The 12,436-nt window shown below is 33.2% G+C and overlaps 1 protein-coding gene across 2 annotated transcripts in view; it reads right to left on the minus strand.

The window, feature by feature from the left end:
• Positions 1-12,436, minus strand: part of LOC120418039 (neurocalcin homolog) — a 328,306-nt gene that overhangs the window by 11,182 nt on the left and 304,688 nt on the right. For both annotated transcript variants that reach the window (XM_039580285.2, XM_039580286.2), the window contains exons 2-4: positions 11,189-11,333; positions 10,792-11,098; positions 2,494-2,612 (exon numbers count right to left, since the gene is read on the minus strand). In XM_039580285.2, the coding sequence (XP_039436219.1) occupies positions 2,494-2,612; positions 10,792-10,861 (189 nt within the window). In that variant the 5' untranslated portion in view covers positions 10,862-11,098; positions 11,189-11,333. The remainder of the gene's footprint in view (positions 1-2,493; positions 2,613-10,791; positions 11,099-11,188; positions 11,334-12,436) is intronic.

Genomic DNA, 12,436 nt, shown 5'->3' on the forward strand with positions numbered 1-12,436 from the left:
AAGTTTTACGAAAAAAACTTATTTTGCCCCCTGATTATTCAGGCCAATTTTGAGGGGGTGGGTGGTTGTTTGAAAAAAAAAATATGTGTTTTGTTACTTCAGATTCAATGTTAAATAAAATATACTATCGAAATCGACTCTACAGAATTTTTGAAAATTAGTTCGAATTTAAGAGCCAGTTTTTCACCAATGTGTAACAGGTCGTATCGAGGTGCTCCGATTTGGATGAAACTTTCAGCGTTTGTTTGTCTTGTAAATTTGATTGAAAAAAAATGCCATTTGGAATGAATTAAAATATTTTTTAATTTTTTTTTTCGGATTAGGGGTAGAACAGATATTTGCCTACTTAATACGGTATTTGACGTTTTGATCACAAGGTAAATAATATCCATTTCTTTTTTCTAAAATGTTTTATTTATTTATTTTCTAAATCAATTTTACAATTTCAATACTTCTAACTAACGTGAAATTTTCCGAGGATTTCAAATATGACAAAATTGAGACTAAAAAGTGCCGCTATGGAGGCCTACAGGGCAAAAACTAACGTTGTAAAATGTTTGTTATAGAAAAATCGAAAAACTATGAGAAAAACTGCAATTGGCCAAAAAGTTATTTCCGTAGGCTTATAGTCCATGAAATTACCTATGGGTGGGTATGGGTGTTGGAGGCTGTTGGAAAAAGATATTAAGGTTTTAAAAAAATCAATTTTTAACAGTAATTTGCAAAAGCTATGAGAAAAAGTCAAGCCGGTCCTGGATGTCTATGGCCCATTTTGAAGTGCTTCAAAAGATCTTTCAAATGCATCTACGAGAGTTGGGTTTGATGAAGTTTTACGGAAATGCGAGCAATTTTAAGATTTTTTAGGTTTTTTGGACCTCAAACTTCGAAACCCGTTTTAACCCACTTCCCTTTGTCGTAGAGGGCTCATATTTGGCATGATCTCATGTATAGACAAACAAACGCTGAAAGTTTCATCCAAATCGGAGCACCTCGATACGACCTCTAGAACAAACCGAGCAGAATTTACAAATACTGCCTCTTAAAAAATATCAGTATTATTATTCTGAAAAAAATTCAAAAAGTTGAGGAAATTTCCTATAAATTGCCTTAGAAACATTAAATATTGAATTGCTTGTTGCTGAGAAACAGCGGATAAAAGAAAGAAAAATAATATGAAGATCGAAGTTTTAAAAGTCTAACTAAAAAAATCACCCATTCTCAATGTTAATAATAAAACATTTGTGAAATTGTTTGAAAGCATTGGAATAGAGACTTACATTTAAAAAAGTAATAAGAAGAAAAGTCGACTTTATCTTTTTAAATTTAAAAAAATTTAGACGAAAATCGTTCGAAAAACGATTTCATTAACATGCATGCGTTTTTTCCAAAACTTATCTGAAAGGTAAACTTTTATGAATGTTGCTTCATCCGTAGAAAAAAATCCTAAAATAGCCTTCATTTCACAACGAATCCAAAATTAAAGCCGAATCATGTTTGTCAAAGGATAAGCGAGTAATTCCAAATTTGTCGGGCCGTGAACGGATTGAGATTAATGACTTTGGGACAAACCACGAAAAGGGATTACCGGCCTGGCAAAAAATCCAGCCCTCAATTTTGATTTTATTCAACTAAAAACGGTCTCATTTTTTTTAATGAGGTTCGTTCGTTTAAATCACCCCCGCAGTAATCTTTTCAATTAGCTCTCCTAGTAACCACCCCTACAGAGGCCGTAAATCCTCCTTGACTGCATTCAAACTGACTTGATGCAGAGCTCATTAGCGTTCCAGTCTTACTGATGCTTGCTTCCTTCAAACTCCTGCAGGCCTCGCTTTTCAAGTGAAATGAGTAGGAAAATTAATGTTATCTGGAATCTTGGAGCCGTCGCGAATAATCTCGTCCATTATCCAAAACGCTCTCTCTCGTAACGCAGGACAAGACGAAGAAATTTAATTCCAACTTGCCGCGAGGAATGATTTAATCTTCCCACCGGCAAGGATGGCCAAAGCCAAACTAAGTCTTGTGGTCGACAGACCTTCAACACGAGAAGGTAACTTTGTGCCACGGAATATGGTAAATCTGGTCCGATCCTCGCCGCTGGACTTCGGGGGCATTCGTTGGAAGGAATGAACGTGGGGTTGGAAAATTCCATCATATTTGTATTTTCCCACGAATTTTGGCAAAGATTAATTCGCTTGTTAAAAAATAAAAATAAAAATAAAAGCACATCAAAATCAATTGAGTCTCTTCTCTCAATCCCCATTCTCCCTTAGAGGAAAAACGGATGAAACTGCATCTCGTTGGAAAATTCCGACAAGCTCAACCAGAGAAGTCAAAGGAATTCCTCGAATGTATTCTCACTCCTTAGGGAGTTCCACTGTAATATTTTGTTGAGATGAGTAACTTCATTGGAAATTTCAATTCATCATAATAATTCATTACTTTCATAATAAATTCCAGATAATAATGTACAAGCAATTTCATTTCAAAACTTACCTTGCTCGCATCTCCGTACGGAAAGAAGTTGCCGTAAATTTTCTTGAATTCCTCCACCGATAGGTGGCCGCTGGGGCAGTCTTTGAGGAAACCTTTGTACCACTCCTGTATCTCGGCGTCTGTTTTCAGAGAAAAGATAGAAAAAATGCGATTAAATGAATATCAAATGAATATATTCACGGAAATACTTGGGAATTCATTCGAGGGATGAGTTCGCACGCGCTTTGAGGGGCCCTGCTGGGGAGGACCCTGGGAACCGAGGCCAGTGGCCTCGGTTGCTTGATTATAAATGGTGATGAGGCGGTGAAAATTCTGCATTTGGTATTTTGCGTATTGAAATTGTTTTGATTGCAAAGTTTTCCATCAGACGAGAATTGGATGAGATGAGATTTCTTAGATGGTTTTGCATAAATCTGAGGAATTGAACAGTTAAAAAGGCAACAATGTTGTAAATCACGTTATTATATGAGCAATTTGCTGAGATTTCGGTAATTCGATTATTTTTTGTATTTTTGAATCTCGTTGAAACTTTTTCAATGCGCTCAGTATGCTCAATTAAACCATTTTGCATCATTAGTTTGTCCATATAACTTTCCTTACAAATTTAGCAGCTCTCCATACAAAAATTATTCATGTAAATTCAAAAAATTTAAATTTTTGATCGATATGTCTTCGGCAACGTTGTAGGTATGGATAATGACGTGACTGAAAAAAAAGATACATGTTAATTTTTTTTGTAATTTTTAATTCCACTTTTTCTCAATAGAGCTTGATTTGCAAAAAAACTCTGTTTCAAATTATTTTATATGTTTTTAGGAGACATGAAATGCCAACTATTCAGAAATTTCCAGAATGTGTAAAAATTTTTTAGACCGAGTCAAGAATCTTTGAATCAATATTGTTTTTTTTTTCAAAAAATCGAAATATTTTGAGAAATATTTCAATTCCATTTTCTATGTAAAATCGAAGTTGTAATCGAAAAGTACTTTAGTGAAATTTTGATTAAGTGCACCGTTTTCAAGTAATAAACATTTTCAGGGTAACTTTTTTGAAAATATTCACAGTTATTCATTTTTATAAAATTAGTGCACATGTTTGCCCACTTTTGAAAAAATATTCCCTGTATTTTTCTTTTTTGAACTTTGTTGATACGACACTTAGATGCAGAGATATTGCCATGCAGGTTAGTTGAATATAAAAAAAACATTTTGCATGATGTGTCGGAAAGATAAAAAAAAAAAAATTTGATCATTTTAAACAAATTTCATCCTCAACGACCGTCTTAAGCCTTTATCGCCTGTTTAAAATTATTTTTTGTTTTTTGTTGTTATATATATATTTTTTAGAAACACATGCATATTTTGATCACATATTGTGCTTTCGAAGGTATCTACGTAATTCAAAGCAAGGAAAAAAATTGCTAGCAATTTCCTTTGATTGTGAATTAAAAATGTTGGTTTTCTTAGTGAAAATCTGCTTAAGAATTTTTCACTTGGAAGAAAAAAAAGATTATTTTTTAACTTTTTTTTGCCCTTGATTTTTCAAAAATTTCAGCAGATTTGGTGATTTGTGGAACAAAATGACGATAGAATTTTAAATTTTCGGTTGAAAATTTATTTTTTTTATTAAAAAAAGCAAGGGTTTTCAGCAAGGCCTCAGACTAGCAAGTAATTAATAATTACATTGATTTATAACTGGTTATAAGAGAATTCATAAATAACTTAGTATTTCTTGATAATATGAGTAGCTAATTGGTTATTAAAGAAATTTTGGAGTAATGAAAGTATTTTTTTAATTGTGCTTTTACAACGAAACATTGATTTTTTTATATATGATCTATTATAACAGTTACATATTTTTATTTCAAATAAAAGTGTCACACAAAAAGTAAAAAAAAGACAAAGATTAAAAAACAAATAAAGATTAAAAAAAAGACTGGTCCTGTATGAGGCATTCTAATGCACCATAAATTCACCTTCCTAAATTTATTTTTGATATATTGTTAAGCGAAGCTGATTTACAACAAATGGCTACGCCATAACGTACTACCTAGTAAAAATGTTTTGTGAATCCAAAATCTATTCATCATTATTTAATAATTGAAAAAATATTAAAATTTGGCAAGAATTACATTAGAATTGATTAATTTTGTATGCTTTTCCTTATAAAAGGCAGTAAAAATTATTTGATCTTTATGTGGGTCGTATATTTAAAATCAAAATGTTCTTAATTAACATTGATAAGAGCAAATTTTTAAAGAGATAGCCATATAAAATTAGATAAAAATAAAAATATTTTGTTATATATATTTTTTCTTAATGTGCAAAAAATTACAGTCCTGTAATATCTTTTTTTTTAAGAGCTAAGCTATTTTCCTGAAAAAATCCAAATATTTCTGTGACAAATGTTTCAATGTTAAAAATCATACTCAGTGAAATAAGAATCGACTAATATTCAGATGCAAAAATTAAATTCAACGAAAATGTCAAATTTCACATTATTCCAATTTTTGGTAACGGTTTTTTAATTTGCTTGAGAAAAAAAAAACAAACAAAATTATGTTAAACCAATGTTCAAAAAACATTTTTAAACTTAACGGTTTTTTGATGAATTTCACAGTTATCATGAAGAGCCGCTGTGTCAATATTGTAATGGCAATCGACTTGCAATAAACTGAAAACAGTTTTAAATTAATTAACTTAATATTTTTCATATATTTAAGTAAAACAAAAAAGTAAAAAGTTATTTTGCGGCGAAAACAAATAATAATATATGAAGGAAAAATAAGCTTGCAATTCGCTTACTACTTTTAGTTTTATGATAAACACGACTTCAAAAAAACGTAAGTAAACTTAAACAATCTTCTTTTACCATTGATTGATAAGGGATCGGTTTATTGAAATGTAAAACATAATGGAATTACGAATCAGATAATGAACAGGTTAAAAAAATGGCGACAGATTTTGTGGCAATAAAGTGTAGTAATTATGTAATTTATGTAATGAATCATTTGAACCAGAACTTTGAGTAATTAGTTGGCAGACTGGCAAGTAATAAACGCTTCTGGAAGCCCTTGTAAAAAAGTTCAATTTTGTTTTACAAAATCACCAAATTTGCACCGACTTTGATGAAATTTTCACCAGGGTTTCCCTACATGGATTTTTCTCAAATTTTGGCCATCGCCCTATTTCTGCCGGCAGAATCAACCGCCAAATGTTCAATATTAAGTTTTCAATCGTTTCTTAAATAAAAAAAAATATTTCTAAATACACTTTTAAATGCAAACAATGCTCCCCTCATGAAACTTTCCATTATAACCCCTCGAATTGGAAATCAATCTGAGCTAATGTGGTACATTTTCGCGAATCGCTCCATTTTCAAAGTTCACCCACCCCAAAATTCGATGTAAGACACGTCCATCCACTTGGAAGCCCAATTTAGCACAAAAACCTTGCGAGAGCCTCAACAGCCACACGCGCTGAAGAAAATGAAACCCATTTGTATTCAATCCGAGAACTCCAAGCTGGCTGGAGAAGCTCTGCCAGAACAAACATCAAAAGGAAAAAAAATCCCAACAATTTCAAAGCTTTTCTCGTCCTCCGGGGAGGTGCGTTTGTGTGGGTTTGTTTTTTTTCTGTGTGAGTCGGAAAAATAAACATCATAAAGGCCATATGGCTTCATTTCACACTTGTGTTGTGTTTTGGACGAGAAGAATGGCTCGTCGTTGGCACACGAGAAAAATAGCTTTTGGCATCAGGGGCGTCACATCAACAGAATTGTTGAGATTTGGCCTCGGGTGGGGTTGGGAGAAAAAAAAAAGAAAGCTTTTTCACATGCAAACACATGTTGACGACCTTCCCCCCGTAATGAGCCAAAGCTATTCGTGCTTTCAATTTAGATTTTTAGTCCCAAAGTGTGGAAAACCGACAACGGCAGATATGACAGATACAAATCGAGATTGTATAATGTCAAATCAAAATAAGATCATTTTAACATTCCAACTCCCAAGGCTCAAAAAAAGTTGGAACGGTAACTTCAACTCACTGGTTCTCGGGCATAGCTTAATCAATCGGGACGATTCTTTATTCCAGTTATTTGTAAGACATGATCGCACATGATCCTAGAACTTTGCAGAACTCGATTTGATCAAATCTGGAATTTTTGCGATCAAAAACATCGTTCCAACTTTTTTTCTTGTGTAAAAAAAAATCATCAAAATCGAGCGACCGTGTTAGTTTGACGTGCGTTGGGTGTTCCAGTCTGCTGTTTTACGGCGATATGATGTATACGACATTTTGAACATTTTCAATTTTATTGTACAGTCTGATAAAGAATATTAAGCAAACAAACAATGATGAATACGCCAATTTTACTCATCATGATGTATGTATACATTGAGAATTGATATAAGTCAAATTCAATATTGTTTGAATGTTGATTTGAGGTTTTGGGACCAAATCAAGACTGGGCAATATTTTATACCATTATTTCGATTTATTAATTTTTGAGGGGACGTCCATTAGGCGTCATCCATAAAGTACGTCACGTTCTGAGGGAAGAGGGGATCAAGCGTAACATTGCGTGTTAAAAGCATAGGGAAATCGTGACAAAGGGGGGTGAAGTAATTTTTGGCTGATTTAAATGTGACGTACTTAATGGATGACACCTTATCCACATTCACGTACACACTTTTTGAAAATTCTAGACATCATGATGCAAAAAATGTGTTTATGGAGCGTAGACAATCGCTAAGGGAGCGTTCTTTTATTACGTAACGCAAAAAATCGGATTTTTAGACCCCCTCCCCACATCGTAACAAAATTTCCATACAAATTAAAAAAAAACTCTGTATGGAGCGTAACATGGCCTCCGATCCCCCCTCCTTCCCCAACTGCGTTACGTAATAAAAGAACGCTCCCTTAATACCCTCCCTCCTTAAAGTATCCACGTGGTCAATGCATTAAGGGATCCCTTCATCTGTCAAAATAGCTGGCACAATAAATATAGCCTGCTTTGATCGAGCAATGTATACATACATCATTGGGAAGGAAAAGTAGCGATTTTTTATTGCTATTTTTCGGCCAAATGATGTTTGTGGTATAAAATCATAGAGAATAGGGAAAAAACAATAAATTTTCTAGAGGCCACATTTTTATTGTACTTTTTAACAGTTTTTACAGAGCAGACTTTAAATTAGTCATTTTAAATTAAAAAAATGAACAAAAACAGAAAATCGTGTCTGCAGCAAAATCACCTCAATGGCGTATACATCATATCGCCGTAAACCGGAAGAGTGTTAGATTTTTTTTTAACTTGGTATAAAAATCAAGTTTTCCATTTAGCTGATTATAACATTTTTAGCAATTCCGAAAAAAAAACTCTGGAACCATTTTTTCATACTTCGAAAAATTCAGGCAACCAATTTATTAGGCTTTTTTTAAATATGTCTTATTTGTTTTTAAACATGCCAAAACAAGTTCCTGCCAATAATGTTCTGATGATTTTTTAATCCGGCTGAAATTTTTTGGATGCCTTCCGTATGTCCAAAGATGCCATTTTGCGTCATTAGTTTGTACATATAATTTTCCATACAAATTTGGCAGCTGTCTATACAAGAAATATAACATAACAACAAGAAAAGTCTTCGTGTCTTCGGCAAAGTTATTGGTAAAGATGATGCATACACAGGATCCAATTTTTTCACTTTTAGGCTGGTAAAACATTTATTTAAAGTTGTTGTCACCCCTCTCCCCCCTTCCTTCAAAGTTGGCCCGAAAATGCAGGGGACAAAAAAATATTTTTTCAAAAAACTTCAAAATTTCAATGGAAATTTATGTGCAATCAGCTAAAATCAATTTGAAATGCATTCCTCTTTGCTTGGTATCATTTTTAACGTGTTTTGGTTGATTTGAAAATCACCTGAATTTTTGAAAATTTCCGACGTTCATTATCGCGAAAAGTTTTTTTTGTCGTAAAATTTTGGTTTTCGTTAAAACTTACATTTTTTGAAAACTAATGTTTGCAAAACAGCTGAACTAGTGTAAAATGCATTTTAAAACACTTTTTGCATTGAAATGTTGAGACTATGGCTAGATATTTCAATTTTTTCGCGTTAAAGATAAACACTAAAACAAAGAGCTGCTCATGTTCGAAATAATACAAAAAACCTCGGAAAAATGTCACAAAACGGTTCAGAATTGTATGTTCAAATTAAAGAACTGATGTTTGCAAAAATAAAAAAAAATAAAATCAAAAAAATCACCGAAAAAGTATAAATTAAAGAAAAAACAAATAAAAAAATAAGCTAGAACTTCAAAAAATGAGCCATAATTTAAAGAAGGCAAAACTCACTAAAAAGTTTTGACACCTCCTTTATTTTCAAAAATTCGTTACGTTAAGAATTTAAGTAAAACAACAAAAGGACAGCTCATCTTAAAGTGTAAAAGCAATTAAATTTCAAATCAAAAAACGTTACTTAATCCACCCTTAGGTGGTTGGCGCCTTCCTCACTTTTAAAGAGTGCTATCCAAAATGCAAAAAGTGCGTAAATAACACTTAAGTGCTTATAGCTTTTGATAGCGTTGTCAGATTTTCAATGTTTTGGGCACATTGGAAAACTCTTTTGAATACCTATCCAACGATAGGTCGCATGAAAGATCCGGACAACATTTTCATCAACATATCTGAGATCCGGCATCCAAAAAGCGTATAAATAACACTTAAATGCTTATAACTTTTGATAGATTTGTCAGATCTTCAATGTCTTGGACGAGTTGGAAAGGTCTTTTAAATACCTCTCTGAAAATGTATAGCATGACGGATTTTTTTTTTACAAAAACCACCCTTTTTACAATCTACCGGACTTTTGTTAAAATCGTTTTTTTAGCATAACTTTTTTAATAGCGAATTATGGGACCCCAAGATGGATCGAATGAGACCAATACGGACAAAATCGGTTCAGCCATTGTCGAGATAATCGAGTGACAATTTTTTGATCAACATCCCACCACACACACAGACATTTGCTCAGAATTTGATTCTGAGTCGATAGGTATACATGAAGGTGAGTCTAGGAGGTCTAATCGAGAAGTTCATTTTTCGAGTGATTTTATAGCCTTTCCTCAGTAAAGTGAGGAAGGCAAAAAGAAAGTGTTTGATCAGTTGCTACATTTTATTATGCGTATAAAAGGATGAAGATTCCAGAAACACTTTTAGCATTTTTTTACTTTGCATAATGCACAAACTCTATAAATTCCATGATGAAAAAAGCGTGAAAGTGAAATAAAAATTTAAAAAAATATCTTTGAATTGGACAGCCAAACATTCAATATTTCGCCCTTTTGAAATGTTAGTCTTGATTTGAAAATTATAAAATATTGTTTTCGGAAAGATCAGAAAATTTCATGAATATTTTAAATTTTAATATTGAAAATCGGACCATTAGTTGCTGAGATATCGACATTAGAAAATGCTGGGTTTTTTGGGTGAGACTTAGAAAACATCAATTTTATCTCAGCAACTAAAGGTTTTTAAAAATATGTTTTTAAATGAGGCAAAACATGGGCACTTATTGAAAAATTGAATAACTGCGACTATTTAAAAAAAACTTGCCTGTAAATGTGTATTTCTTGAAAACGGTGCACTTTATCAAAATTTCACTGAAGTACTTTTTGATTGCAAATTCGAATTTACACAAAAAAATTAAGTTGAAAATTTTTGGAACCTATGTTTCGATTTTTTGAAAATATCAGTATTGATTTAAAAATGTATAACTCGGTCAAACATTTTTTGCCCATTCTGGAAATTTTTGAAATGTTGGCATTTGATATCCCCTAAAACATATCAGAAATAAAAAAATAAAAATAGTTTTTTTGTAAATTGAGTTTTAGTGACAAAAAGTCATTTTTTTAGTGTAGTTCTTGTTCATTACTACAACTTTGCAGAAGACACCAAATCGATCCAATTATTCCTTCAAAAGATACAGATTATTGAATTTTCATACATCGTTTTTGTATGGACAGCTGCCAAACTTGTATGGAAAAATATATGGACAAACTGATGATGCTAATTTACTTTTTAGGCATACTGAAGGCACCAAAAAAGTTTCAGCCGAATTAAAAAACACAACCTAAACAATAAAAAAAGACCGATTTCGCTAAGAATTGCTCACTCTAGAGTTGATTTGATTTGAATTTAATTTTGTAAAGAAAACCATACATTTTGGTTTGATCCCCCGAATGCCCTTCCATCAATCGCGAAAGTATAACCACATAAAAAAAATCCCGTCCCCTCACTCACCTGAAAACTCTGTGTTCTGCTTGAGATCTTCCAGCACTTCCGGCTTCAGTTTACTGTTTTGCTTGCCCATTCTGTGTGTGTGGTTGTGTGTTTGTGTTTGCGCTTACTGCCTTAACTGCTACGTTACTTGCTCACGTTGCCCCAACTAGCCCTCCCCTCCTCTCGTGGACTTGCTAGATGCCTGGATTGTAGGCGGTGATATTGGTGACTTGTGTTTGCTCGGGGGTCCCAATTAGAGGATACAAGTCCAAGACGATGACCGGGGACGACGACGAAGGAAAAGAAGAGGAAGGGAAACTTCCTCGTTCTGCAAAGAAGAGGGAGAAGAAAAAAATCCTTAATTAAAAGAGAAAATTCCTCCTGGTTGTCTTGTTGTGTTTTGTGAGAAGGGACTTACCTTGAAAACGGGAAACAAGCTACAGAATTCTGCTGGCTTGGTGGCCTGTGCGGTGGATAGGGGATGGAGGGGTGAACTACGTCACAAACACCCGAGCGGCACACCTTCTTTGAGCAGGAAGTGGGTGGACTCTGCTTCTCTTAGGCTGTGATGAAGAAAGAAGAAGACGAAGAAAAGAAGCATTTTAATTGTCTCCATTGTTGTTTTATGAAATGCACCAATCTAATCAAATTTCCGCTCCGGAGGACACACCCGCATACACACACAGCGGCGGTGTGATCCACATTGTTTTGCAGCAGCTGGCCTGAATTTCAACACAACAATGTTTGCATTGTTTTACAGCCGCTGGATTCGTGGCGTAGAAAGACGAAGGCGTGTTTGAGCGATGGATTTCAGCGAGGAACAACGGAGGGCTGAAGGAGGAGGCGACTTTTGGATTTCAGATCAAGGACGAGTGAGAGAGTGATAAAATTTGGATTTGTTTGAATATAGGCTGAAAGAAGACGTTTTCGATTTTAATTATGGCAAAATCAACGAAACATTCTTTTAACAGATCGGTAAAACCGATTAACAAATGTCTTTCAAACTTGGCGAAAAAATCAAGATCAAATTTTTATTTTTTCCAAAAGTTTTTTTGGGAAGATTAAGTTATTTTAGTTCTCAAAATTTATAAGGTTAATATGAAAGCAGACCACTTTAGATATGTTCTAGAAAAAACCGCTTTTTTCCAAAAAACGAATCATTTCTTTTAGAACATAAACTCATTATAGAAATATTATTCGTTATGCCACTTTTTCTCGAAAACAAAAGAATATCAAATAAGTTTAAAAAAATATACTATCGCTCTGAAACAACCCAAATTCGATGAGTATTTTGATATGGAATGAATATAAACAAGAAGGTATTAAATGCTCGTAAATGAGTGATAGAAAAAACTATCATTTGATGATTCATGCTTTTGAGTAGGAAAGCCTATGTGCAACAAAATAAATTTATAATTCATCCAAATAAAAAAAAACTAAATTGAAAATCTTGGAAGAAAAAAATTAGAGTTCTTTTAAGGTTGACGTCCTGTTTCAAAACTGCCAGATTTTGAAACCGGAGGTCAACCTTAAAAGAACTTTTAAATTTTTCTTCCAAGATTTTTAATTTAGTTTTTTTTTTAATTTGGATAAAACTTTGGCTCTGTTAAATGAAGCAATCTTGCATCAATAGTTTTTCCTTTGAAGTCTCCATACAGTTTTGAGG

Source organism: Culex pipiens, chromosome 3 (assembly GCF_016801865.2).
Source record: "Culex pipiens pallens isolate TS chromosome 3, TS_CPP_V2, whole genome shotgun sequence".
Classification (NCBI taxonomy): Eukaryota; Metazoa; Arthropoda; class Insecta; order Diptera; family Culicidae; genus Culex; species Culex pipiens.